This window comes from Macrobrachium rosenbergii, chromosome 42 (assembly GCF_040412425.1).
Source record: "Macrobrachium rosenbergii isolate ZJJX-2024 chromosome 42, ASM4041242v1, whole genome shotgun sequence".
NCBI lineage: Eukaryota > Metazoa > Arthropoda > Malacostraca > Decapoda > Palaemonidae > Macrobrachium > Macrobrachium rosenbergii.
The window spans coordinates 34,379,280-34,403,855 of record NC_089782.1 but is presented as its reverse complement, the minus strand read 5'-3'; the positions used below and the strand labels follow the sequence as shown (position 1 = coordinate 34,403,855).

The window sequence follows — 24,576 nt, the reverse complement described above, 5'->3', positions numbered from 1 at the left end:
TAAGTGGGCATTATAAAAGCTGATGATACTGGTAGGACTCATAAAACTGTTAATGCTGTTTTACATGTTAAATATACAGTAGAATTTCATGTAAATGTTAGAATCCATCAAAGATCAGCACTTTGAAAAGTTAATTCATTATCATGGCAATGTAGGAAGCTGATATGCTGTTCTAGGTTTGGAGTGTTACAAGAAAAACCAAGGGTTGGCAGAGAAAATACTTAACAAATAAATTTATTTAAAAATTAACAACATTTATAAATACAGTACACATATAGTAATTTTGATCATGAATTTGTTGATACTCTAAATATCCCTAAATTAATTGTCTTGATGTCCATTTTCCCTCTAAAAAACACATACCCCAAAATTATATTCAAATATTCACAAACATTAGGTAAAATTGCTTTTAATTATGCAAAGAATGCTAAGAACTTAGATGTTAATGATGTAGATATGCTTTGTTCGTGTGAAGATAGTAGATTAAAAGATGATTTTCATAAACTTGTAATAATGGACAATTTAGATATTCTTAATGATACTCTTATTAGTAATTTTAAACAATGGTCCAAATTTAGACATACCAAATTAAATAAAATTATTAATAACAAGTATATAATAGAATTAATGAGTATATATCCACTTCTATAGAAATGTATTAATATCTTTTTGATCAATATTGCACCTCTCATTGTTGATACTAGGTGCTACTAGCCTTTTCTACACGTTGTGCCTCTAGTTATGTGGCAACCACATCGCTCCTACCTCTGGAGCACCCACTTGTGGTAGGGGTAGCGAACTTTTACAAACTAAGTGTAGATCAATCCTCCAACGGATGCAGCTTAGGCCAAAGCTCCGGGCATGATCAAGCCAGTGGACAGAGAGAGTTCAACAGTGGAAGAAGGAGTGGGGAGCCAGAAGTGGTTTTCCCCCTTCACTGCCATCTTCTGCTTCGAAAGGCAATCTACACCTCGACTCCGCTCACTTTCCTTGTATGGCAGGCAAAGAGGAGAGGAAGTCTAACTCTGCTTTTGGAGCCTGGATGAACTTCCTTTTGAGAATAGGGGAATAGTCTTCCACTGGATATAGAACTTCATCACTCCATCCTCCAACCTGCAAAGCTGGAAAAACAACAGTGCATAAGCAACTGCTCTTGGTGGTGGTTATCCTACCATTACTTCGATGTTTGTCAAAATTTAATACTCAGACCAATGATACAGTTTGTATGGAATGTTATACAATTCTTAGCCTAATTTAAATAGAAAATTTTCCTTGACAGTAATTAAAGACGATACCATATGTGAATAATCGTACCTTGCAAGATCGGTTTTAGCACTAAGCATTACTTTATGTATCAAACCCAAACAAATAGGTCAAGAATAAAAAGTTTTAAAAGACAAACAAAGCAAGGAATCATCTGACCAACAAGGACCAAGGAAAACAGCCTAATTGAAACAAAAAATACTCCAAGAATTATTTCTTAGTGTTTTGCCATATTTTTCACAAACAAAAACATGATAATGCTAGATCATCACTCCGAGCCCAAACCAATGTACATTTGGCGCAGTGCCATATGCTGTACATTACAAACGTTTCTTCCAAGGTCAAACATTTTTTCTCACTCCTGTAAGAGAAATAACATGTACGGTATACATTATCTTTACAACTGTTTTCCACGTATTACCAATAATGGGTATTATAAATGACATCAGGGTTTATATATGGACATAAACAGTTGGACATAAACAGTTTGTTTGTACGGTATGATCGGCACGTGTATAATATTCTGTTATGTAAGGTGTTCCCAAAATTGCACGGTTTTAGGATGCACAGGTGTCTTGGAATGTATTACATATAATGGGGCCTTACTTTACAGCATTTGTGTCTCTGGAGTGAATTTAATTTCGAAATGGCAGTGTGTTGTGTTTCCAGTAATGTCCATTAAAATCACTTATGATTGGTTGAATTGTGAATAAATGCAACTAATTTCTCCTCCTCCGACAGATTTGTGGCCGCCGTGACTATCCTTTCCGTTTTTCCTGCTGCAGCGTTTGTTCGGAGTCTTTTCACAGTCGTTGCTATGACGTATCAAGAGAAGAGCTTAGGAAAACTAGATTGGGTGAGTTTGTATGTGAGGCCTGTCAGGAAGAGGAAGAAGGAAGGAACTGAATAATCTGAGATGGATTGTCTTCGTTTCGAAACTTCTTCGGTTAATTACTTTACTACATGAACTTTTAGTTTTCCAGAAATTGGGTAAAAGAGTGTATCCGAAAGTCATTCACATCAAGGACAGTAATAACTGCATACATTCAGGTGAAATTTTTGTGTGTGTGTGTTTGTTAGTCAAGAGGTGCCCCTGCAAAATGAAAACCATCGTTATTGCTCGATAGTTTTGACATCAGTGTTCTTCACCCATCATTTTGGGGAATAACTCATTCGTCTAGCTCTGCTTTTTTCATGCTTGTGTGAGACTACCCTTTTATATATTTGTCTACATTGTGTAATGCCATTGTTGGCTTCTGTGGATTTATTAGGAGAATTATTTTCTATTTTCAGTTTTGTATTGTACACTGCTTATTTTTCCATTTTATTGTAAACATGACCTGGGTAGTTACTGTACTAAAGCTCCCTCTCTTGTTAACATGTACTGGGTAAACTAGTGCTTTGCAGGAAATCTTTGTACATGGACATGTAACAAGGCATTTAGTCACTTTGAGCAGGTATTGTACATGTTATGTTATTTAATCAAATCACTGAAGCCTGGCACGAAAAGTATATTTTTATTTTACTGAAATAGTAATAGATTATTTTAGATTAGCGAGTCCAGTGTGAAATGCTTATTTTCAAGAGAAAGTTGTAATTTTTTTTTTTTTTTTTAAGATTAGTGAGTCTAGTATGAAATGTTTATTTTCAACAGAAATTTGTATTTTTTTATAGCCAAATCCAGTAGGATAGATTTTCTTTCTCAAATGAACCCAGTAAGATAGAATTTATATCTACAAGTTGTGATGGATTTTTTGTAACCAATGAATCATATATGAAAGCGTAGTTTGAGTAGTTTTTTATTTTTCTATTTTTTTATGAAAATATTGATAAGATATTTTCAGACCAAGAGTAGTTAAGTGCTGCTTGGTTGAGATTAGCCGTAAAAGTGGATGGATGGATGGAAAAATATGTTCTAATTTCCCTATGACCAAATCCAGTTAACTCTTGTCTGGAAAAATATGTTCTAATTTCCCTATGACCAAATCCAGTTAACTCTTGTCTGTTCTTCAATACCAAGCATTCCTCTCAGACCGTGGTTTTGACTTCTAAAACATCAGGAACATTTCCCAAACGGATAACGGTATCTTTAGATAGGTTACTGTAAACAGAGGATGAATTTTGACACCGAGAATTTTGTATGAGTGCCTTTACTTACTGAAGTCCTTTGTAATTTACAATCCAAACTAAACAGGTGTCATTAATCATGGAAGGTTGGTGTAATCCAGTAGAAAAATCTGCCCCCCCTTTTTTTTTTGGTAAATGGGCAATGGCCAGCAATTCAGCTATTACCTCTCTCATAAAAGCTGCTAACTCTGGTTCTTCAACCCAGACATCAAAGTGCTCTATCATAGGTTAAACCTTGTTTGAATTCAAGTATTTTTTCGAGCAAAGTTTCATATATTATGAAACAAATCATTCTACAAATGTTGGAATTGTATATGATTTATGAAAAGCTAAGTTTAAGTAAATGAAACTGAATTTAAAATACTGAGAAATACATATATAACATTTATAATCTGAGGTAATGAGGCAGCTTGGTTTGTTTCTGTATTTTTTTTTTTTCTTTTTGCATAGGATGAGTATGTTGATGCCATTTTATTTGGTCAAGTGTCAGTTTATTGTAAATACATAGCATATGCACTTTACTGTGATATATATTGAATAAACAAACATCCATAAAATGTCTTAATTTTCTTCATTACAATATCTGTTGTTCTGGTAAAAATATATTAAGTATAAGCTACTTACTATCAATACGCCTTGCGTACCAATATGTAAAGACATTTCCCTATCTGTTATAGCTTTGTCCTTAGATATGGGTTGAATCATTTTGGTACCATTAGTCTTTGGAAGGAGGTAAAATTTCCTGCTAACAGTGCCTTAGGTGGTGGTTTGTTCCTTGTCTAAAGTGTCTCGGCATACAATATGTAAAAAGCGAGCTCAAACATTTGGCTAATGCTATCGTGCAACAGTAATCTTTCGATTAATGTACTCGCATGTAATATTTTACTCTGCCAAAATCTTCATAACTGAAAGGCTTCCTATATCAGGGCTAAGCTACCTTGCAACAACACTGCCTTTCACTCTACAAAAGTTTGTAATAAGAGGAAATATAAAGAGTATGAAAAGTGTGAGAGAAGGAATTAAGAATCATTCCTACAGGAATACAAACCAGAGCCCTTTATACAGGAAAACCTTTCAGCACAAGCTGGAAACTGGACAAAACCTTGTAACAAGGTAGTTAGCCAGGTGGTAACAGGTGAAGATTGGGGGTGAGTAGGGGAGTATCCCTCACTCACCAACTGTAACCACCATTTTTCTTTTGGCTGCTCAAGATACTGACATGCAGCTGCAGTTCCCATTGCTGACAGATTGAAAGGCTTGGATTGCACGAGTCTCCCTCATTTTTTCACTCCTTGGTATATTTGTTCGTGTGTTGTATTTTTGGTCTTGTTTTTAATTCAATGGGATGGGCAACCTGCTCACTCAGCTCAGGAACAGTCACTGGATCACTCCTGCCCTAGCAGTGGGGTAGGTTCTTCTACTCTGTGACTTCTTTGGGAGGCCCTGCACCTCTCCATGCTTGTAGAATTTGGGCTCCTTGACCGGCACTCACCGAGTGATCTTTCTCCAGAGAGAGGTCCCTGGTGGATTCTTCCACCTCTTGTTCTCGGGGTTCGCCGTGTGCCTGGGAGGGAAGGCAGCAGCAGCATTGCCAGGGAGTGTTATTTCCCTTTGCTTTTGTTTTCACCTGCGACTGGGTATCAGAGCAGAAGTCAGATTACATGCCTGACAGCAACTCAGCTGGGTCCCATGCATTCTCCCTGGTGAGAGGCTTGTCTGGTCTGCAGGACTGGGAACACCCTACGGAGTGGAGTTCTGGCATGTCTCCCTTTTTGGTTGGAGGAGTGACTTGTCCCATGTGGATCTTCTAGGTTCAGATGGACCTATACCACCTGAACCCCTTCAGACTGAGCTGGAGCAGCAGTTCTCGGAGACTATCTCACTCATCCATGAGCAGAATAACCTTGGGGAGGCAACCATGACTTCATACCAATTGACAAGGAAACATCAGGTTAATTCCTGAAGCAAGACCCTTGTTCTGTAGCCCTGGCATTTTGGAAAGGGGTTTGTTAGTAGTAGGAAATGCCACCTTTACCTGAAGTTCCACTTTCATTTATTGTTTCCATTCATTTTATGTACAGCATCAATGGTTCAAATTCTATTCCTTCACCAAAGGAGCCAACAACCCTCTAGTAATCTCTGGCCAAGTAGAGAAAATATAATTACCTGTACTTTTCCTCCAAAGATATCACATGACCTATAGCAGTAATAAAAGCTTTAATTATCCTAATACCCCTGAACCCATATCTCCTAGGAGACTAAAACAACTGTATCTCTCCCAACACTCGTTACACCAGCTCATATCCAACCTGAAGGACGGTTCCTTTTTGCATATGCCATCTTAATCTCAATCTCCCATAAACTAGGAGTTACTGCCCTGGTTTTATTGATGGCCATTAAACTGATTGTCCCATTTACATGCAACCAAATTTCATAGACTCAACTCTACTCTGTCAGTCAAGTTCTACTCTGAACACAAATACTATTCTCACCTGCTCACTCAAACTGAGGTCTGACCAAGAGCTACAAATTCTAACAGCACAAATTTTAACAGTCCTGTATACTTTGCCGTTTACCCTCTTATCCCACTTGCAACTTTTAGGAAAGTATTGATCTTTTAAAAAAAAAAAAAAAAAAAAAAAAATCAAATCCCTTGATAGTCTCAGTCCTAATTTTTCTGCAAAATTCACAATTCCCACCTTCAAGGAACCTTAAGACCTATGAAAAAATAAAATAATTTAGGGCTACGGGCAAAAATCTTCTCCACACAAGATACATCAACTCATATCAAAACTGAGGTAATGTACCACCAACCCTTACTAAATGTAACCTTCCAACAGAACATTACAGACCCCACACTTAAAGCAAAAATACAATAAAATAGGGCCCTCAGAAACGAGATCCTAGAAAATTCAACTATAGAAATAAAGTGAATACACAATCCCTATTTTCAGTACTAAAACCCAAAACTACTATTACCTAAAAATCACTTAGCAAATGAAAAGGAGTTAGATTTCTCTCAGCCAAACAAGAAGCAAACCATAGTAGAGCCAAGGAAACCCCAAATTAAAACACCAATCCAGCTGGTAATTCTCAAAATACCACTAACAACAAATAATACTCGACAAAATTGATGCAACATAGTTACTGCCCTCAAACAACCTAAATGAGAATACTTTGAATTAGACATCCAACCTGACCCTAAAGTAGAATAAACACTAACCCTACTGCACATAAAATACAAAATACCAAACTTAAATGAGAATAAACAGTTCATAATGCATTACACCACTGCAAACTAAATTAATTAAAATCTAAATACAGATATAATACAGAATAAAATTGTCTTATCACAGGAAAAGTTTGCTCCCTGATGAAGTTCACAAAATTATATCGTCTAACACTCAATTTACAAGTTTTATGAAACTTATATTTAATTTTTTATGGGGTCTTATCTTCCCTTTGATTAAATCTAAGCCTATTCACTCAAGAGAAACTCAGTACTGTACACATACAGGAAACAGTCTTTCTCACATACAAACAATTAAGAGGCTACCTTAATAGAATCAAATTACATTATCCCTTAAATTGATTAGTGGCCAGGCTAGACTTTATAATTACTTCATACAGACATGTTTTTGAAAAACAGGTAGAGATACAATCTGCAGAGTTCCTACGTAACCACTGACACAGCTCAAAAACTAAATATGATTCCATTTGTAAATTCAACATTAATGATACTTATGTAAACATCTCATCCTTCAAGAACAACTTCTCCCCAGACTAATTTGCTCTAAGACTATATCATGATGGCTCAACACTATCAAGTCCCTCTGTAGACCAAAGATCACCTCATTCCTTCTACCCTTCCTAATTTCATTTTAATTACACAGTAGTGAAATTTCTGTAGCAGGAAACTACATATACAAAGACCAGCTATCTTTTAACCTTTTTAAACAAAAAGATTCAACCTGACTCATTGTTTTTGCCAACTGATAAATTATACATAAAACAATACTGTACTAAATGTACTATAATTATAGTCTTCAAATAACTAGCTCACAAAACCCACTATAATACTGTAAATATATTTTTTTAAACTAAATCACTACTTATAAGTACAAACTTGTTAGGCAGTGCCTGCCTGGGTAATCTATCCAACGTAAGTGAAATGTTTGTCCTCTTAACTACAACTTGAATTCTAGATGCATTTGCTAGTACAACTACTGTACTAAATTAGAACTTGTCTCAACTTTCATATAGTGACGGGCAATGTGTACATAATCTATCATTCTGACTTTTTAAAACATACAGTTCAATCCGCCATCAAGCTTTCATTTAAGATCACTATCTGCACACAACGTGCATTGTGACCCACAACTACTCTGCTCTAAGCTGCACTTTGACCTAACATATTAAACAGTCACTTACCCTAAATTATGTAGTACTCTACTTAACAATGGCAGTATGCAGACTAATATATAAAAAAATTATTCATGGTATATCACTTACAGTTCGCCTAACTAACCTTGAGTAGTACTGCCAAGTCCTTTAAGTCTAGATGTCATAGCATGGCACTACTCCCACCCCCTCCCACCAGATCCTTGACTCATTGCCATTGTTGGGGGCTTAGAGAATGGCTGACTGCAGAGACCCAAAGTCCCACTGCTTTGAGGATGTTGGATAGCAAGTGCCTTGGAAGCCTTGCCCCTCAGCTACTTAGCTAAAAAAATTGTATTCATGCCTTTTTTTCCTCTTAGTACCAATCTGATTCTTTCTTTTTCCAAAACAGACTTCACTATGAACACTAAAATTATTTGGATTATGGAATGGAACGGAGTATAGAATTTATGCCAAAGCCAAGTGCTGGGGCCTATGAGGTTATTTAACGCTGAAAGGGAAACTGAACGTAGAAAGGTTTGAAAGATGTAACAGGAGGAAAACCTCACAGTTACACCATGAGACAACTGATAGGAAAAGGTGGGAAGAAAGATGGATGGAGGAGAATATGAACGGAGGTACAGTAAAAGGAATCAAAGGGGTTGCAGCTGGGGGTTGAAGGGATGCTGCAAAGAACCTTAGTAATGCCTACAGTGCACCATGTGAGATGCACTAATGGCACTAACCCCCTATGGGAATTTATGAAAATTCGGCTCTACAAACTCCTATGGAGGATGGAGTTGGACGACATGCCACCCCACCCTAAGAGGCCGGGTCTGATCTCAACAGACTGAAGACCCTCCCTTAAGGTAGTGAGGGTAAACTCCTCAAGCAACAGTCTTTCAATCTGGTATAACAGGGTTATGTAATTCTGGTCTAAACACACATCTTAATAGACCCCAAGTATGTTCCTGATACTAACGCTACTCTCAAAATTTCCATTTCATTTAATATCTTAAACTATTTAAAAATACTTCAACTTAAAACCACTTACTTCATCCTATATACTCCTCCTTCCAGTTGAACTGTGGTTGCTGGCACAAATTTAACCTGAAAAATAATTACTTGGTCAGAATTGATTATAATAGACCAAGTACACATACATACATTATCTAATAAAACTGCCTTGCACTAATGTTGCAAATCATTCTTTAAACAGTGAATTAAGTAATGATCAAACTTGATCAAACAAACATACTAAAACTACTCATTATATAAACTTGAGATAAATCACTGATAAATTAATCAAGATAAAGGGAGAAAAGATTGGGTGAAAGACACGTGTCAAGGACAAAGAAAATGCCTTGGAAGGTATGGCGACAATTTCAACACAGCAGATGAAGAATGCAAGCTATGTAGTAGATGAAACTGGAAAATCTGAGTCAATGAGTAAGGAACAGAGGAAGAATCTATACTTAGTAATCTGAAAATCTATGGAACACAGGAATGCATACAAACCAGGATATGTTGAAAAGCCAGAAACTAGTTTAAGATGCACCAGAAGGGGTTAAGAGAGAGACCATGGGAATACATTAGAAAAAATGAACACTACAAAGATGGAATGGAAAGGAATTTTATGGGATATAAAATTTTGGTCAAAGGCCAAGTGCTGGAACCTACGAGGTCATTCAGTGCCGAAAGGGTAATTGACAGTAAAAGGTTTTAAAGGTGTAAAAGGAGGTGAACCTCATAGTTGCACTATGAAAAAAATATTAGAAGAGGGTAGAAAGTAAGATTGAAGAAACAAACTGAACGTACAGTAGGTAGAGTATAAGGAGTGAAAGGGGTTGCAGCTAGGGGCCAAAGAGTCGCTGTAAAGAACCAAGTAATGCCTACGGTGCACCATGTGAAGTGCACTGATGGCACTAGCCCCAATGGGGAACTGTGTAGTATGTTTAGAATAAAAAAATATAAAACTGAGAAATGTGGAGGTCACTGAAGTTGTAAAAAGGTAAGCTTTGATAAAAGGTCGGGTCAAGATTGCCTGAGATGGTTTGGTCAAGTAGAAAGAATGGAGGATGATAGGATGGTGAAAACTGCAAAATTTGTGAGAAAGGGAGGAAGACCTAGAAAGGGCTGGACAGATATACCAAAAGTGTTACTGGAAAGGAAGGGCCTTGATATCCCAGAATCACAATAGTGCATGCACTACTGAGATGACTGGTGCAATGTAGGCTGGAAGTTTGACATGCTATTGATGAGTATTAGTGGTTTGTTATACTGTGAAGGCGTAACAAGCTACTCATGCTGAGCTTATGTCTGTAATTGCCCAACTTTTGGGTAAAATACATAATTTTGCGCTTTTCTGTCTGTAATCGCCCCATTTTGGATAAAATACATATTTTCGCAATTTTTTTTTTATCTGTAATGGCCCCATTATGATTAAAACACCTCATTTTACACTTTTTTTCTGTAATCTTCCAATTTTAGGGTAAAATGCAAAATTTTGAATGATCTATCTATCTATTTATTGTAACTACAGACTTTATCCTAAGGACAGAAACAAACTTAGTTTTAATTTACTTAGGATCCTCTTTCGAGACCGGCTCAGTGCCAATACCACACAATTACCAGTAGCAACAAAAAATTCAAATAACGAGGGTTACGAAACGCTGACGAAAACTTAATTCATAAAAGATGCCTTAAAAGGGCCTCATAAACTATAATAAGTCCCCAAAAAACTAGACAAAAAGAGAAAGAATGACGTTTGACGTAGCTATATAACCCACACTCACCCTATACGATCGTCTGTGACGCAGAGATGAGAGGAGCGAAAACCACGATGCTATATTTTACAATAACCACTTATTAATAATCAACCTTCAGGATTAATAACCACTTAATAACAATCAACCTTAAAGGATTAATATGATTTCTAACACCTAAAACTGAAGACGGGACTGAGTTAAACATTTTACGAATAAATCTTCGACCACTGAGGAATCACAGGCGGCGTCCATGAACTGACAACTTGACAAGATAAAGAAAATCAGACGGGAGAGCAAAAACGGTTTGCTTACCGTTCTCCACCTGAACAAGGATTCCTCCTGAAGGCTCCAGGCAGGACGTCGAGCACGCAGCAGTAGAGCAGCAGCAGCTCCAAGGACTCGTCTGTTCACTTTAGGAGCTTCAGCCGGTCAGACTATACTACCTACGTTGGTTCATAGTGACATAGTCCCTCCAATGTTGCCAGGTGGAGTGGGCCAAAATTCCCCAAAAATCGGGATGAAAATTCCCCAAATTTCCCCGTTTTATAAATTTACTTGTAATTTGTGCTCAAGTTCATTAGTGATACATGTGACGTGTCTGTATAAAGCCCTAAGCTCTTCCTTGGGCAAGTCGGTAGAGTTGTGGCCTTGCACTCGTTAGGCCCGAGTTCGACTCTCCGGCCGGCTAATGAAGAGTTAGAGGAATTTATTTCTGGTGATAGAAATTCATTTCTCGGTATAATGTGTTCGGATTCCACAATAAGCTGTAGGTCCCGTAACTAAGCAACCAATTGGTTCTTAGCCACGTTACATAAGCCTAATCCTTTGGGCCAGCCCTAGGAGAGCTGTTAATCAGCTCAAGTGGTCTGGTGAAACTAAGGTATACTTAACTTAATTATATAAAACCCTACACTAGGTACATGGCTAATAATAATGTAATTCACTTAGTATCCCTATATTTCCTCACTGAAGTAATAGGACTCGAGTCCTTCTCATTTCAATATCGTAAACCAATTACACATGCAATTACCTACGATTGATTCCAAAGCCAGGAGTAAGGTTAATATCTTATTTCCACATACTGTAGTAGATTATTCAGCAGAGTATATGGTCTTGTAAGTAAGGTTAATATCTTATTTCCACATACTGTAGTAGATTATTCAGCAGAGTATATGGTCTTGTAAAGGAATTAAACCAAAAAGTGAAAATTTTCCCAAATTATGACCCAAATTCCCCATCAACCACCCGAATTCCCCAGATCTGGGGAAATTTCAACATGGTTGGCAACACTGCTTCACTCCAGAAAAAACCAATTACTGACACACTGCACTATTAGCGCGAGGTGCAGAGCTTTTATTTTATTTTTTTTTTTTCCTTGATAGCGTTTCATTTTTTACCCTTTCTCTTTCATACTGTTTATTGCACTTTTTTAAAACTGAATTCCCCCCCCCCCGCTCTCTTTTACATTTTTAAACGTCTTCAGCTTAACTTTATTTAATAAAATAGTACATCCAACTGTTTATTTCAACCCTGCACCATTACCATTTTCTACCAACAAGAAACCCTAAGAAGTGAAAAGACGTTTCTCAACTAATTATCACCAAATATTGTCAATAAATCCCTACTTTACTTTTAACTTGACGAAAAATATTTAAAGAAAGAGGATTCTGGTGAATAAACACTTTTACGGAGCTATTTATACGTTTTAAAATGCTTGGCCGGGGATTAGAGGAAATGGTACATGACAATATTGCTCTATTAAAAAAATTATATTGGTGGAAAGCTATGAACTAAGTATTTAGGCAACTATCACAATAAATATATAAATAAACAAATACATTACAATATGCGTTTCTATCTGAGCGGTCGGTAAAAGGTTAGTTCTCGCTCTAACACAATCTCTTTGTGTGCCAATTGAAAGATGAACAGCTTTACGTAATTCATCACGTATATATATATATATATATATATATATATATATATATATATATATATATATATATATATATATATATATATATATATATATATATATATATTATTCTCATCAAGTCGTAACCACAACGATACAACCTAACATACTGCTTCCACACTTTGATGGCTGCCAATTTAGGAAGCTGAAAGAGGCGAATTGTTCTCATCTTCACGACTGACTTTTTCAAGCCCTGATAAAGCTATTGTTCAGTCTGCATCCTCCACTAATTAACATGAAGTTCTTTCCACGCGCCATGCGGGCCTTCCATTGTACTTGAAACATGACTCAGTAGTTTCCTGCGTCACGGAATCATTTCATTGTGTCTTTTTTTTTTAATTTTGAGGGAACGTCCGCCCGCCTATGATACAGATCTCTCATAGAGTTCCTCTTGATTCGTTGAAAGAGGTCCCTGCGTTTTTTTTTATTTTTGATTTTTATGGAGATCTTTTCCGTATAAAAAAAGAAGGGGGTGCCTTTCATTTCGTTCTAATTACAACGGGAAAGTTATCTGATGAAATAGGATAAGCCTCTTCCTCTCTTTAAAGGGTAGGCCTATATGTCATCAAGATTCACGTGTCTTGTTTGATATATATATATATATATATATATATATATATATATATATATATATATATATATATATATATATATATATATTTTCAAGTGGAGAGTCCGTGATATAATATATTATTTAAACTGAAAGTGCAATTAAGAACTGCTCTCGCACCGTCGACAGTGAGCCGCCCTAGTGTATACTGTTTCTCCACAAGGCTCGTAATAGAAATGACGGGAATACGCATTTTCCATTTACGCAAAGGAACAACTGAGCAATTCGAAACGACTGATTTGCATAACTGTATGTAAAAGTAGTATTTACAATGAGTACTTGATGTGGCTGGATCAGTAAGCTGGCCTTATTCCAGCACGGGCCGCTGTTCCTTGGGTATCTCTTGGGATACACCCAGGATCGAGAACAATATTGGTATTTATAATGATTCAGTTGGTACCCTAATACAATTCAATTTGTATCTTAATATTTTACTTATATTTTTATTTATTTATTTATTTGTTAATTCATCTATTTTTCTAATAATTGATCTATTTCTATTTCCTATTACCTTCTGTTGCTAATAATAATAATAATAATAATAATAATAATAATAATAATAATAATAATAATAATAATCTACGGCATGAAAACACACATTTAACTATAATAACTTACAACTCGAATATCAGGAGGTTTAGGAAGTTAAGTTAGGTATACCTTAGTTTTATCAGACCACTGAGCTGATCAACAGCTCTCCTAAGGCTGGCCCGAAGGATCAGACATATTTTACGTGGCTAAGAACCAACTGGTTACTTAGCAACGGGACCTACAGCTTATTGTGGAATCGGAGCCACATTATAGCGAGAAATGAATTTCTATCACCAGAAATAAATTGCTCTAACTCTTCATCAGCCGGCCGGAGACTCGAACTCGGCCCTAGCGAGTGCTAGTCCACAGCTCTACCGAATCTCCCAACGAAGAACTGGTTTAGGAAGTGACGCTCTTTATAATATCTCGTACGAATATCTGGAGATGTGATGCCACCTGAATATTTGGCATATTGTGGCTCTTTGAACGCCTGATTCCTCGTTTGAATGGCAGCGCCTGATCAAGGGACAACTGCTTGAAGCCACGGTGATTGTCGGGTGGAAATTGCATATAGAGATTGGTTGGCAAGTTAGTCTCCTTTACACGAAGACTTAATAAACAAGTTTTTAAAGGTTCTGACATGCTTTAATCTGTCTACTGAAAAAAAATCGTCTAGATGGTCGCACTGGGAGACAAGCTAAAAAGAAATATTGGTTGTGACTGTCCTGTGTCTCGGTCTTATCCGAGACTTGAAAAGCCATGTTTTTGCAATAAATAAAGACATGCCCCTCCAACGTGTCTGAGAAGCAAATTGGCACAGGCCTAAAATCTATACACCAGTCAATCAATCAATTTATTCTCCTACACGCAAGAAACACTACTTAACCTTGCCTGCCGCTATGGCAACAACACCTAGCCACGTAAATGGACCATTTTAGGAATGGAATGGGATATAAAATTTAGGCCAAAGGCCAAGCGCTAAGCCCTATGAGGTCATTCAATTCAGCGCTGAAAGAGAAACTGAGATCCGGAAAGTTTTAGAAGTGTATTTTTCTCCTGTTACACTATGAAACACAATTGTTAGGAGAGGGTTAAGGAAGGTAAGATGGAAGAAAGAGAATATGAACAGATGTACAGTAAAAAGAATGGAAGGGGCTGCAGCTGATGGCCGAAGGGACGCTTCAAAGAACCTTAAGTAGTGCCTAAAATGGACCATCTTACTGGTGACTGGACTGAGGTTACGGCATGTTGAATCTAATGTGGTTCTTTTCCAATCAACGCATTAATCTCAGCTATTAAAACAATTGTTTGATTAAAAGTTTGTCTTTTATTTTCCTCTTTTCAAGCAAGTTTTCTTTCTTCACTACCACGAGCACACAGTACACAGTATTTTTGTTTGCATGCATAGTAAATACTTTTAGCTACATATAGCTTACTAAGCACTTTTAGCTAGATACTGAGACTGACAAATATCAGATATTGTTTGTGAGCACTGATGGACTTCGGAAGGAAGAAGAAGAAGAAGAAGAAGAAGAGAGAGAGAGAGAGAGAGAGAGAGAGAGAGAGAGAGAGAGAGAGAGAGAGAGATTTGTTCATATTCTTTTACTGTATTGTCAGACAACGTATTTCCAGGCTACAATGCAACCAAGAAAAATTCTCTCGTCTACGAACCTATTCAATGAATGATCTCTGCGGAACTTTCTAAGACATTATTCCTCTCTCTCTCTCTAGAAGTAGCAAATATCTGAGTACTTCTCTCTCTCTCTCTCTCTCTCTAGGCAGTAGTTATCTCTCTCTCTCTCTCTCTCTCTCTATAGGCAGTAGTTACCTCTCTCTCTCTCTCTCTCTCTCTATAGGCAGTAGTTACCTCTCTCTCTCTCTCTCTCTCTCTCTCTCTCTAGGCAGTAGTTACCTCTCTCTCTCTCTGAAAGTAGCAAAAATCTGAATACCAGACTCTTTCTCTCTGTCAGTCTCTCTCTCTCTCTCTGAAAGTAGCAAGTATCTATGAGTACCAGACTCTCTCTGTCTCTCTCTGAAAGTAGCAGAAATTTTTGAGTATCAAACTCACTCTCTCTCTCTCTCTCTCTCTCTCTCTCTCTCTCTCTCGGCAGCAGTTATCTTAGAGAACCAGACTCTCGGACACTTCCCGCTCTATGTGACGGGCAGTATGGATCAAGCCGTCGCGAGATAAGGACGTGGTGCTGTTCGCTCCGTCTCTGTCACTGAGTAGCTGAAGGAAATTCAGCTGCGAGTTTACGCTCCTTTTATATGTGTGGAAAAATTCCGAGTCTTATCCTTCTGTTATGATGCAGCTCAGTAGTGCCGCATTCCCGCCACGTGTCAGTGACCCCGAATCGTTGTTACGCAAACCTGTTAGCTTAGTGAACAATATTAGGTACTTGTCGGTCCGTATTATTATTGTTGTCATTATTATTATGATGGTTTTGGAAAATAGCGTTTTTTGAGTTTGTAGCGACGACACAACTGCAGACGCCACGCTCTGGAAAAGCGAGGGCTTCGCCATTCTCCCTCAGGATACAAAGGGTTCATTATTCCTTTTTCGTGTTTTCTTCTCTACCACGCTTCCTCCTTCCCCCTCCCCGCCCCCTACCATCCCCCATCTCTCTCTCTCTCTCTCTCTCTCTCTCTCTCTCTCTCTCTCTCTCTCGCCAGCAGGCCGCTTACTCACCTAGGCCCAAAAAATTAAGGAAAATAAAACTAAATCTATTTTCGTGAGTTAATCTTCCGGTAAATTCCCCTTCTTAACTGTTGGCGATTCAGTTCATAAGAAGAAAAGACTCTCTAAATCTGTATCATTTCCTCGACGTTGCTTCTCTCACGCTTTTGGGATACCTCCAATGTACAACTGACTGAAGGAAAACATCGTTCTTAAAGCTCCACTTCAACGTTGTCTGTCGTAGGTAAGTGAAGACACTGTAGAACCCCTTACGCTTCGCTCTTCACAAGAGTCATCACAGATGAAACATTCAACAGCATATTTTAGCAGCTTGCTGGTCAATTCTGGCTTCAAGTAGCCAATGTCGGTGCTAAACTGAAGCCGCGGATGGTCAGGATTGTGTGTGGACTTTAGAGAACATTAAATCAAAGTAAAAGGGGGTCCCTTGGTGGAAAATTTGGCGCTCAGATTTCTCGAAACGTTCCCGCGTGTCACTGGCACCGCCAAGAGCCGTGTAGTACAGTACAGTAGTATTTTCTGATTCACACAAAGACATTCCACACATATGTCTTCATTTCCTCGTAGAGCCACAATCTGAATGTGACAAAATCTCCATCTCTTTCTCTGTGTTAATCTCTATACATACATAATACATATATACATATGTATGTATGTATACACACATATATATGTATTCATATACAGGTATAAACATATCTATACACGCACACACACATATATATATACATACACACATACATACTGTATATCTCGAAAGACCAAATTGGTCCAATTCAAATGTTAAGTCTTGAACTTCAGCTGTACAAACCTATACAGATCCCGTACCAGTTTTTCAAGTTAACGGTCCTGAATGAATTTCGGCACGAGCTGAATAATAGCAAAAAAAAAATAAAATGAATGAACTCGAGAGGTGGCTGAATATTTTTCTCACGAATATGGAAAATGACTGATATGTATTAATGAAAAATGGTTGCCAATTCCACAGCTGACCTATAGTTAATATAAATTATTGATATGCATGAATGTAGGTATGTATTAACAAAAAATGGCTGCCAATACTACGGCTGACCTATAATTAATATAAATGATTGACATGTATGTATGTATGTATTAATAAAAAAAAAATGGCTGCCAATACTACAGCTGACCTATAATTAATATAAAAATTGATTGATGTATGTATGTATGCATGGATGTATGTATGTATTAATAAAAAATGGCTGCCAATACTACAGCTGTCCTGTAATTAATATATATATATATATATATATATTAATATAAATGTATATATATATATATATATATATATATATATATATATATATATATATATATATTACTAATAAAATACAAACGTTGCTAGTTACCCACAGGTTAACTAATTCGGCAGTTTTATACAGGTTAAGGGGAAAACGACCTCTTTCATATAAGTTTTAATATAAGTTTTCACTTCCCTCTTAGAAGAGAAAAAACACCGTCGGTCTGAACGTTAGTAAACAATGATCCCATGTCTAGACTCAGAAGTCTCTGATACTTTCAAGGTGATGTGAAATTCACTAAATTTTTCAATGTGACAACCCGCTTGTACTCCTTCACATATCTGCCCTAGAATGGAACACTGCAGTATCTGAGAAACTTTCGAAACTGAGATGTGCCAGCTACTGGGCTCGTGAAACGCTAATACACAAGTTACTGCAGTTTCAGAATGATTCTTCAATGCTTTGTTTAGGGGGGTCCCATTTGCAGTATCTGCAAATTCAGTAGTAAGGCCAGGGAAAACTGCAGTATCTACCATTTGCCTCAGTTTTGTATTTTTGCAGACACTGCAGTCTTCCATTTTAGGGCAGATATGCTGGAGAACCTTGACCTTGAATGTTTTAAAACCTAAATCCCTTCTTCAACAAAATGGAAAGAAATCCTTCTTTCCATTAAACCTCAAAACAGGACCTGGTTTAAACATATTGATTATATGGGCCTATTTACGCTCTGGGACGATATATGGCTAGATTTCAACTTTACTCAGCCTGTTGAAAAAATTCAAAACTAAACTGGGTAAAAAAAGGTCTTAAATCATATATATGTATATATGGGACATATATATATATATATATATATATATATATATATATATATATATATATATATATATATATATATATATATATATATATATATATATATACATAATGCACATATATGTATATATAATATACAATATATACATATACATATACATATGTATGTATGTATCACTGCACTAACAACAGAATTTTTTTTTAAAGAGAACAAGCATGGGTGGAAAATTCATCTAATAAAAATTTTCCAGGAAAAACACGTCAAGCTTTTATGTCTCGTGTTTTCTCAGAGCCGTCTCCCAGCCCCTTACTTCAGTCCAGGCTGCTCCTCTCCCATAGCTGTTTATTATCATTTCGACTAATGGCGTTCCCTCTCGGAAATCGTACCCGAACGATGAACTGGAGGAATTTTCATAAAAGCACCCATCTCTCTCTCTCTCTCTCTCTCTCTCTCTCTCTCTCTCTCTCTCTCTCTCTATTCTCACGAGGCTTTCGGGTTTCTACTCTGGACCCATCGTCAGCCACAAATATTTATTATTATTATAGTTTTGGCAGCTGGTTAAAATGCATTTTGAGTCGGTGCAAAGGCGAGCAGTCGCATAAACAAAGAGCCACAACATTATAATTATAAATTTAGAATTGAACTGAATATAGAATTTAGGCCAAGGGCCAAGCACTGAGACATGTGAGGTCATTCAGCGCTGGAACGGAAATTGACATTAAAAGGTCTGAAAGGTGTAACAGGAGGAAAACTTCGCAGTTGCAATATGAATCAATTGTTAGGAGAGGGTGGAAAATAAGATGGAAGAAAGAGAATATGAAAGGAGGTACAGTAAAAGAAACGAAAGGGATTGCAGCTAGGGAAAATCAGAAATTTAGGAGCACGCGATCAAAAATGAAACAAATAATCAGTAACATAACAGAAAGACGGAAACCATAGAATGATTTGTATATTGTTAAAATACGAGAAATCAAAACTCGGTGTGGTTTTTCTGGGAACATTTTTTCATTATATTTTTTTAAAGAATTTGGCTATACAAGGCGTTCTACGAGACACCATTTTCAGTTCACTGAAATTTATCAATGCCTTAATGACAAGTAAACATTATCTTTCTGTTTTTTTTTAAGTGTCAGCAAATTATTTTTCATAAAAAAGCAAAGAACAGAAAGAATGACCTTGTCCACAAAAAAGGAAAGAAAAACTTACTGACCTTGTTCATAAAAATAACAAAAAACTTACTGACCTCATTCACAAAAGAAAAAAAACCGACCTTGTTCATAAAAAGCTAAAAAACTTACTGACGTTGTTCACAATAGCAAAAGAACAGACCTTGTTCATAAAAAAAACAAAAGTTTTACTGACCTTGTTCACAAAAAAGTAAAAAAAAAAACTCACTGACCTTATTTACAAAGAAAAAAAAAAAAAAAAACCGACCTTGTTCATAAAAAAAAACAAAAGTCTTACTGACCTTGTTCACAAAAGCAAAAAATTACCGACCTTGTTGACAAAAAAGTAAAAAATTGCTGACCTTGTTCACAAAAAAGTAAAAAAAAGTAACCGACCATGTTCACAAAAAAGTAAAAAAAAATCACTGACCTTGTTCACAAAAAAGTAAAAAACAAGATCATGACCTTGTTCACAAAAAAGTAAAAAAAAAAATCACTGACCTTGTTCACAAAAAAAGTAAAAAAAATTACTGACCTTGTTCACAAAAAAGTAAAAAAAAATTATTGACCTTGTTCACAGAAAAGTAAAAAAAAATTACTGACCTTGTTCACAGAAAGGTAAAAAAAATTACTGACCTTGTTCACAGAAATGCAAAAAAAAAAATATTGACCTTCACAAAATATATTTATAAAAAAATTATTGACCTTCACAAAAGCAAAAAAGAAAAAAAAAATGACCGACCTTGTTAACAAAAAAGGCAACAACAAAAAATACCGACATTGTTCAAAAAAAAAAAAAAAAAAAACTAAACTGGAGCAATTTCCTGCCTTGCTCTGCAGGGGAATAATATTATGGCGCCTTAATGTGAAGCTGGCTTCAAGATCACAACTACTTTACGAGTACCAGTACCTTGTAAAGGTGCCTTTTAGAAGTAATGAAATACATCGAACTCATAAATAACTGATTTACACAAAATACGCGAGAAATACGAGCTCCTTGTCCTGGAACCTTGAAGCAGGTTGCCTCAAAGTCTTGCGACAACTTCGCCAATATTGGCATCCGAAGTGAAGCCGTGCATGTTTGGCCCTGGGCGACAACACTTTAATGAGCTTAAGGGAGGCGACTTATCGCATACATGCCACCAACAGGTTGAACACATGTTGGTGACTTGTTGCATACATGTCACAAACAGGTTGAACACATGTTGGTGACTTACTGCATACATGTCCCAAACAGGTTGAACACATGTTGGTGACTTGTTGCATACATGTCACAAACAGGTTGAACACATGTTGGTGACTTACTGCATACATGTCACAAACAGGTTGAACACATTTTGATGACTTATTGCATACATGTCACAAACAGGTTGAACACATGTTGGTGACTTATTGCATACGTATCACCAACAGGTTAAACACATGTTAGTGACTTACTGCATACGTAACACTAACAGGTTAAACACATGTTAGTGACTTATTGCATACGTATCACAAACAGTTAACGTTAAACACATGCTGGTGACTTACTGCATACATGTCACAAACAGGTTAAACACATGTTGGTGACTTATTGCATACATATCACCAACAGGTTAAACACATGTTAGTGACTTATTGCATGCATGTCAGAAACAGGTTGAACACACGTTGGCGACCTATCGCATACATATCACAATCAGGTTGAATACACATCAGTGACTTATCACAAACAAGTTAAAAACACATCGTCAACTTGTCACATACATATCACCAACAGGTTAAACACACGTCGGAGACTTATCACATTCACATCACAAACGGGTTCAACACACGTCAGCGACTTAGTGCATACAAATCACAAAACAGTTAAACACATGTTGGCAACTTGTCGCATACATATCACAAACAGGTTGAACACACGTCACCGACTGTAAATGGAGAACGAACTTCTGGTAAATGCTTGGGAATCGAAAGAAGCAGTGGTTACAACTACCACGAAGCTGTTGACTTGTATTCAACATGTTTGTGATGTGTGATAAGTTACCGACGTTTGTTTATGACATGTTATAGTGCAATGTGGAAGCAATGAGTGGTACATTTTGCACCGGTAATGGAAGAAAAATGGCTGCTAGTTAAGTTTATATTCAGGTTCTTTTCATGTACACGTATCAGCTTACTTCAGTGTGAGTAACTCCAAAAGGTGATAAAATATACTGTCGACTTTCACGAAATTTTATGGCGCCTACACTATAAAGCATAATTTCAATATCACGCAAAACGAACATTGTCCGCAATTCATTCATTCATAAACCCAGGAACAATCTCTACCAAATCTTGTTTTTAATAACGTGACGACAACGGGCAATTCCAAAATCGATTCTGACCAATGAAATTGGTGATTAGCGGTGGAAACTTTTGTCATCGGTCATTTTCCGGTTTGCTTGTTTTATGATTTGAGTGTTTCCGTGGGCTAACAGATCTCGCACAATGGTAGTTTATGCGTTAGTGTTGGTCCTACTGCCTGATAAACAAGTAAATACTGCGTCGAAGTTTCTTCGGCGCAATCGAGTTTTCTGCACAGCGGCTACAGCGTATAATCAAGGCCACCGAAAATAGATCTATCTATCGGTGGTCTCGGTATAATGCTGTGTGAGCCGCGGCCCAGGAAACTTTAACCACGGCACGGTGGTGGTCTGGCCTATATCGTTGCCAGAAGAACGACTATGGCTAGCTTTAACCTTAAATAAAATAAAAACTACTGAGGCTAGAAGGCTGCAAATTGGTATGTTTGATGACTGGAGGGTGGACAATCAACATACCAATTTGTAGCCCTCTAGCCTCAGTAGTTTTTAAGATCTGAGGGCGGGCAGAAGAAGTGCGAAGAGAAAAAAGTGCGGACGGCCAGACAAAGCCGGCACAATAGTTTACTTTTACAGAAAACTAAAAAGGAAAAAAACATTCAATAATGACCCTTACAACAAACCTTTACGAGGCAACGAAATAAATGGTCTATGAGGCACAATAAGGCCCGAGAGCCACTGGCGTGTGTATATAGCAACCAATATTTCACCCAGAAGACACCAGTCCTTTGCTAAGGTCGATGTCAAACATGCAAGATTTTTTATTTCTTTATTTCTGACCACTTGACGAGACCTGGTGGTTATTATAGGTTCGTGTTAATGTGATATATCTTTTTTATCTTATATTCCTTGTAACTGATTGAAATAAGCTTCTTAAGTGGCGGACGAAGATTCTCACACTTAACAACGAGTACGAAAAGCAGATTAAATAGAAATTAAGGGTATAACAGAATAAAAGTAATTTTTGTAGAGCAACATGCGCCCAACTTGGCCATTGGGAAAAGCAAATAAAAAAATTATCTTGATGGCCGGGTGGTCACAGTCACTGTTTATCGTTGTTCCTAAACCGGGCAACGGTTCGAATCCTATAGGGGACGAAGCAGTTATCAATTATAATTCCTTTGGGTGTAAGGTATTCCCAAGGTATAGAGAACTGGACATTAAACGATATTTGCAGCTTAATATTTGTGAACGTAAAAAAGTCACGTTTGTATGGGACAAAAAAAAATATATATATATATATATATATATATATATATATATACATATATATATATATATATATATATATATATATATATATATATATATATATATATATATATATATATATATAAATGTATGTAAACTACATAATGAGCCTACTTCGATGCATATTTTTTTCATTTAATTTTGAAATTGATTCTTTGCTTTTTCCCTCGTTTATCAATTTTGTTTCATGTGAACGTCTTCTAATTTAAAAATTTACAAAAACGATAATAATAACAATAATGTTCCCTTTTAGTCCCCAAATAAAGGCACGGCAAGATAAGGAACGTCAGACTCTGGGAAACAAATCAGATCTGCTGACTAAGGGACCAATTACCGAAAGAACAGCCCTAGGGAAAATGATTAATCTATCAGCTCACTCGAAATTCGCGCAGGGCACAATTTTTCATCTCCGGTGATTAGATTGCTGGAAAGTCATCGCATCACCATACAAGATCATATCTTCTTCTTTTAACGTGCTTTTTTCCCCATTTGTACGGGGTAAGCACGATGCCTTCTTTTTGAAGGGCCTTGATTTGGCTTTGGGGTAGACCGTGGTCTAGTCTCGATCGGCTGCCCTGCCTGTCATCGCTTAGACCCCGGTAGCGAGTCATACCCACATACATATTTCAGAAAGTTGGACGGAAGTTGACACTCCGAAAGCTTAATAAATATTATCCGAAGGTTTTTGTGTGTCTTACACACTTGAATTTAATTGTGATTGTGTGTACGCGTGTTAATACGCTGGACTGCATATACGCGCGTAAATATACGATAGAGCAAAACAGCACAAACACAGTTAATAAGTGCTTGATGCAAGCAACACGACCTCTGCAAAAAGAAGTAGGAAAACTCTGTCACATGAACACGCTCCATCGGGGACGTCCAACCACTTGCCCGTGGGCCAGAAGTGGCCCGTTTGATTTTGGAAAGTGGCCCGCTAGAGAAAAATAAGTAAAAGTATATTTCTCTTTTTTATATCATAAAAATCGGATTTACCAATTATCCTGAATGGAAGAAATATTTCTTGAAAAATCAGTAACTACAGAGACAAGTTTAATTGGCGTCTGTTGTGTGTTACATTATATATATATATATATATATATATATATATATATATATATATATATATATATATATATATATATATATATATATATATATATATATACACACATACATGCACACATATACATAAATACACACAGGTGGCCAGCATGACTTTTGTTTTTAGAGTGGCTTCCAGACTAAACAACTTGAACGGCCCTCAGACTAAACAGTTAAGAACTGTTTAACGTAAATGGCACAACTTCTCCAAAGAGAAGGAAAAGTAAGTACTGTGAAATTTCATGAAGTTCGGAAAGTAACGTAACTTCTCAGCTGAACAGAATAAAA

General features: G+C 36.8%; 2 protein-coding genes and 1 long non-coding RNA gene across 3 annotated transcripts in view; 2 read left to right on the top strand and 1 right to left on the bottom strand.

Moving 5' to 3' along the window:
• The window catches only part of LOC136828226 (PHD and RING finger domain-containing protein 1-like), a 31,189-nt gene extending 27,242 nt beyond the window's left edge, over window positions 1-3,947 (top strand). Inside the window, exon 5 of the mRNA XM_067086069.1 lies at window positions 2,005-3,947. Coding sequence (XP_066942170.1) covers window positions 2,005-2,169 — 165 coding nt within the window. The 3' untranslated portion in view covers window positions 2,170-3,947. The remainder of the gene's footprint in view (window positions 1-2,004) is intronic.
• Window positions 206-11,014, bottom strand: LOC136828229 (uncharacterized). Its single transcript, XR_010849965.1, has 3 exons — window positions 10,851-11,014; window positions 8,825-8,880; window positions 206-1,121 (listed from the first exon to the last, which is right to left on the bottom strand). It is a non-coding gene; the product is annotated as an uncharacterized lncRNA (long non-coding RNA).
• A 5,263-nt stretch (window positions 11,015-16,277) lies between these two features.
• The window catches only part of LOC136828225 (PDF receptor-like), a 38,506-nt gene continuing 30,207 nt past the window's right edge, over window positions 16,278-24,576 (top strand). The window contains exon 1 of the mRNA XM_067086068.1: window positions 16,278-16,572. The gene's annotated coding sequence lies outside the window, so the exon portion shown is untranslated. The remainder of the gene's footprint in view (window positions 16,573-24,576) is intronic.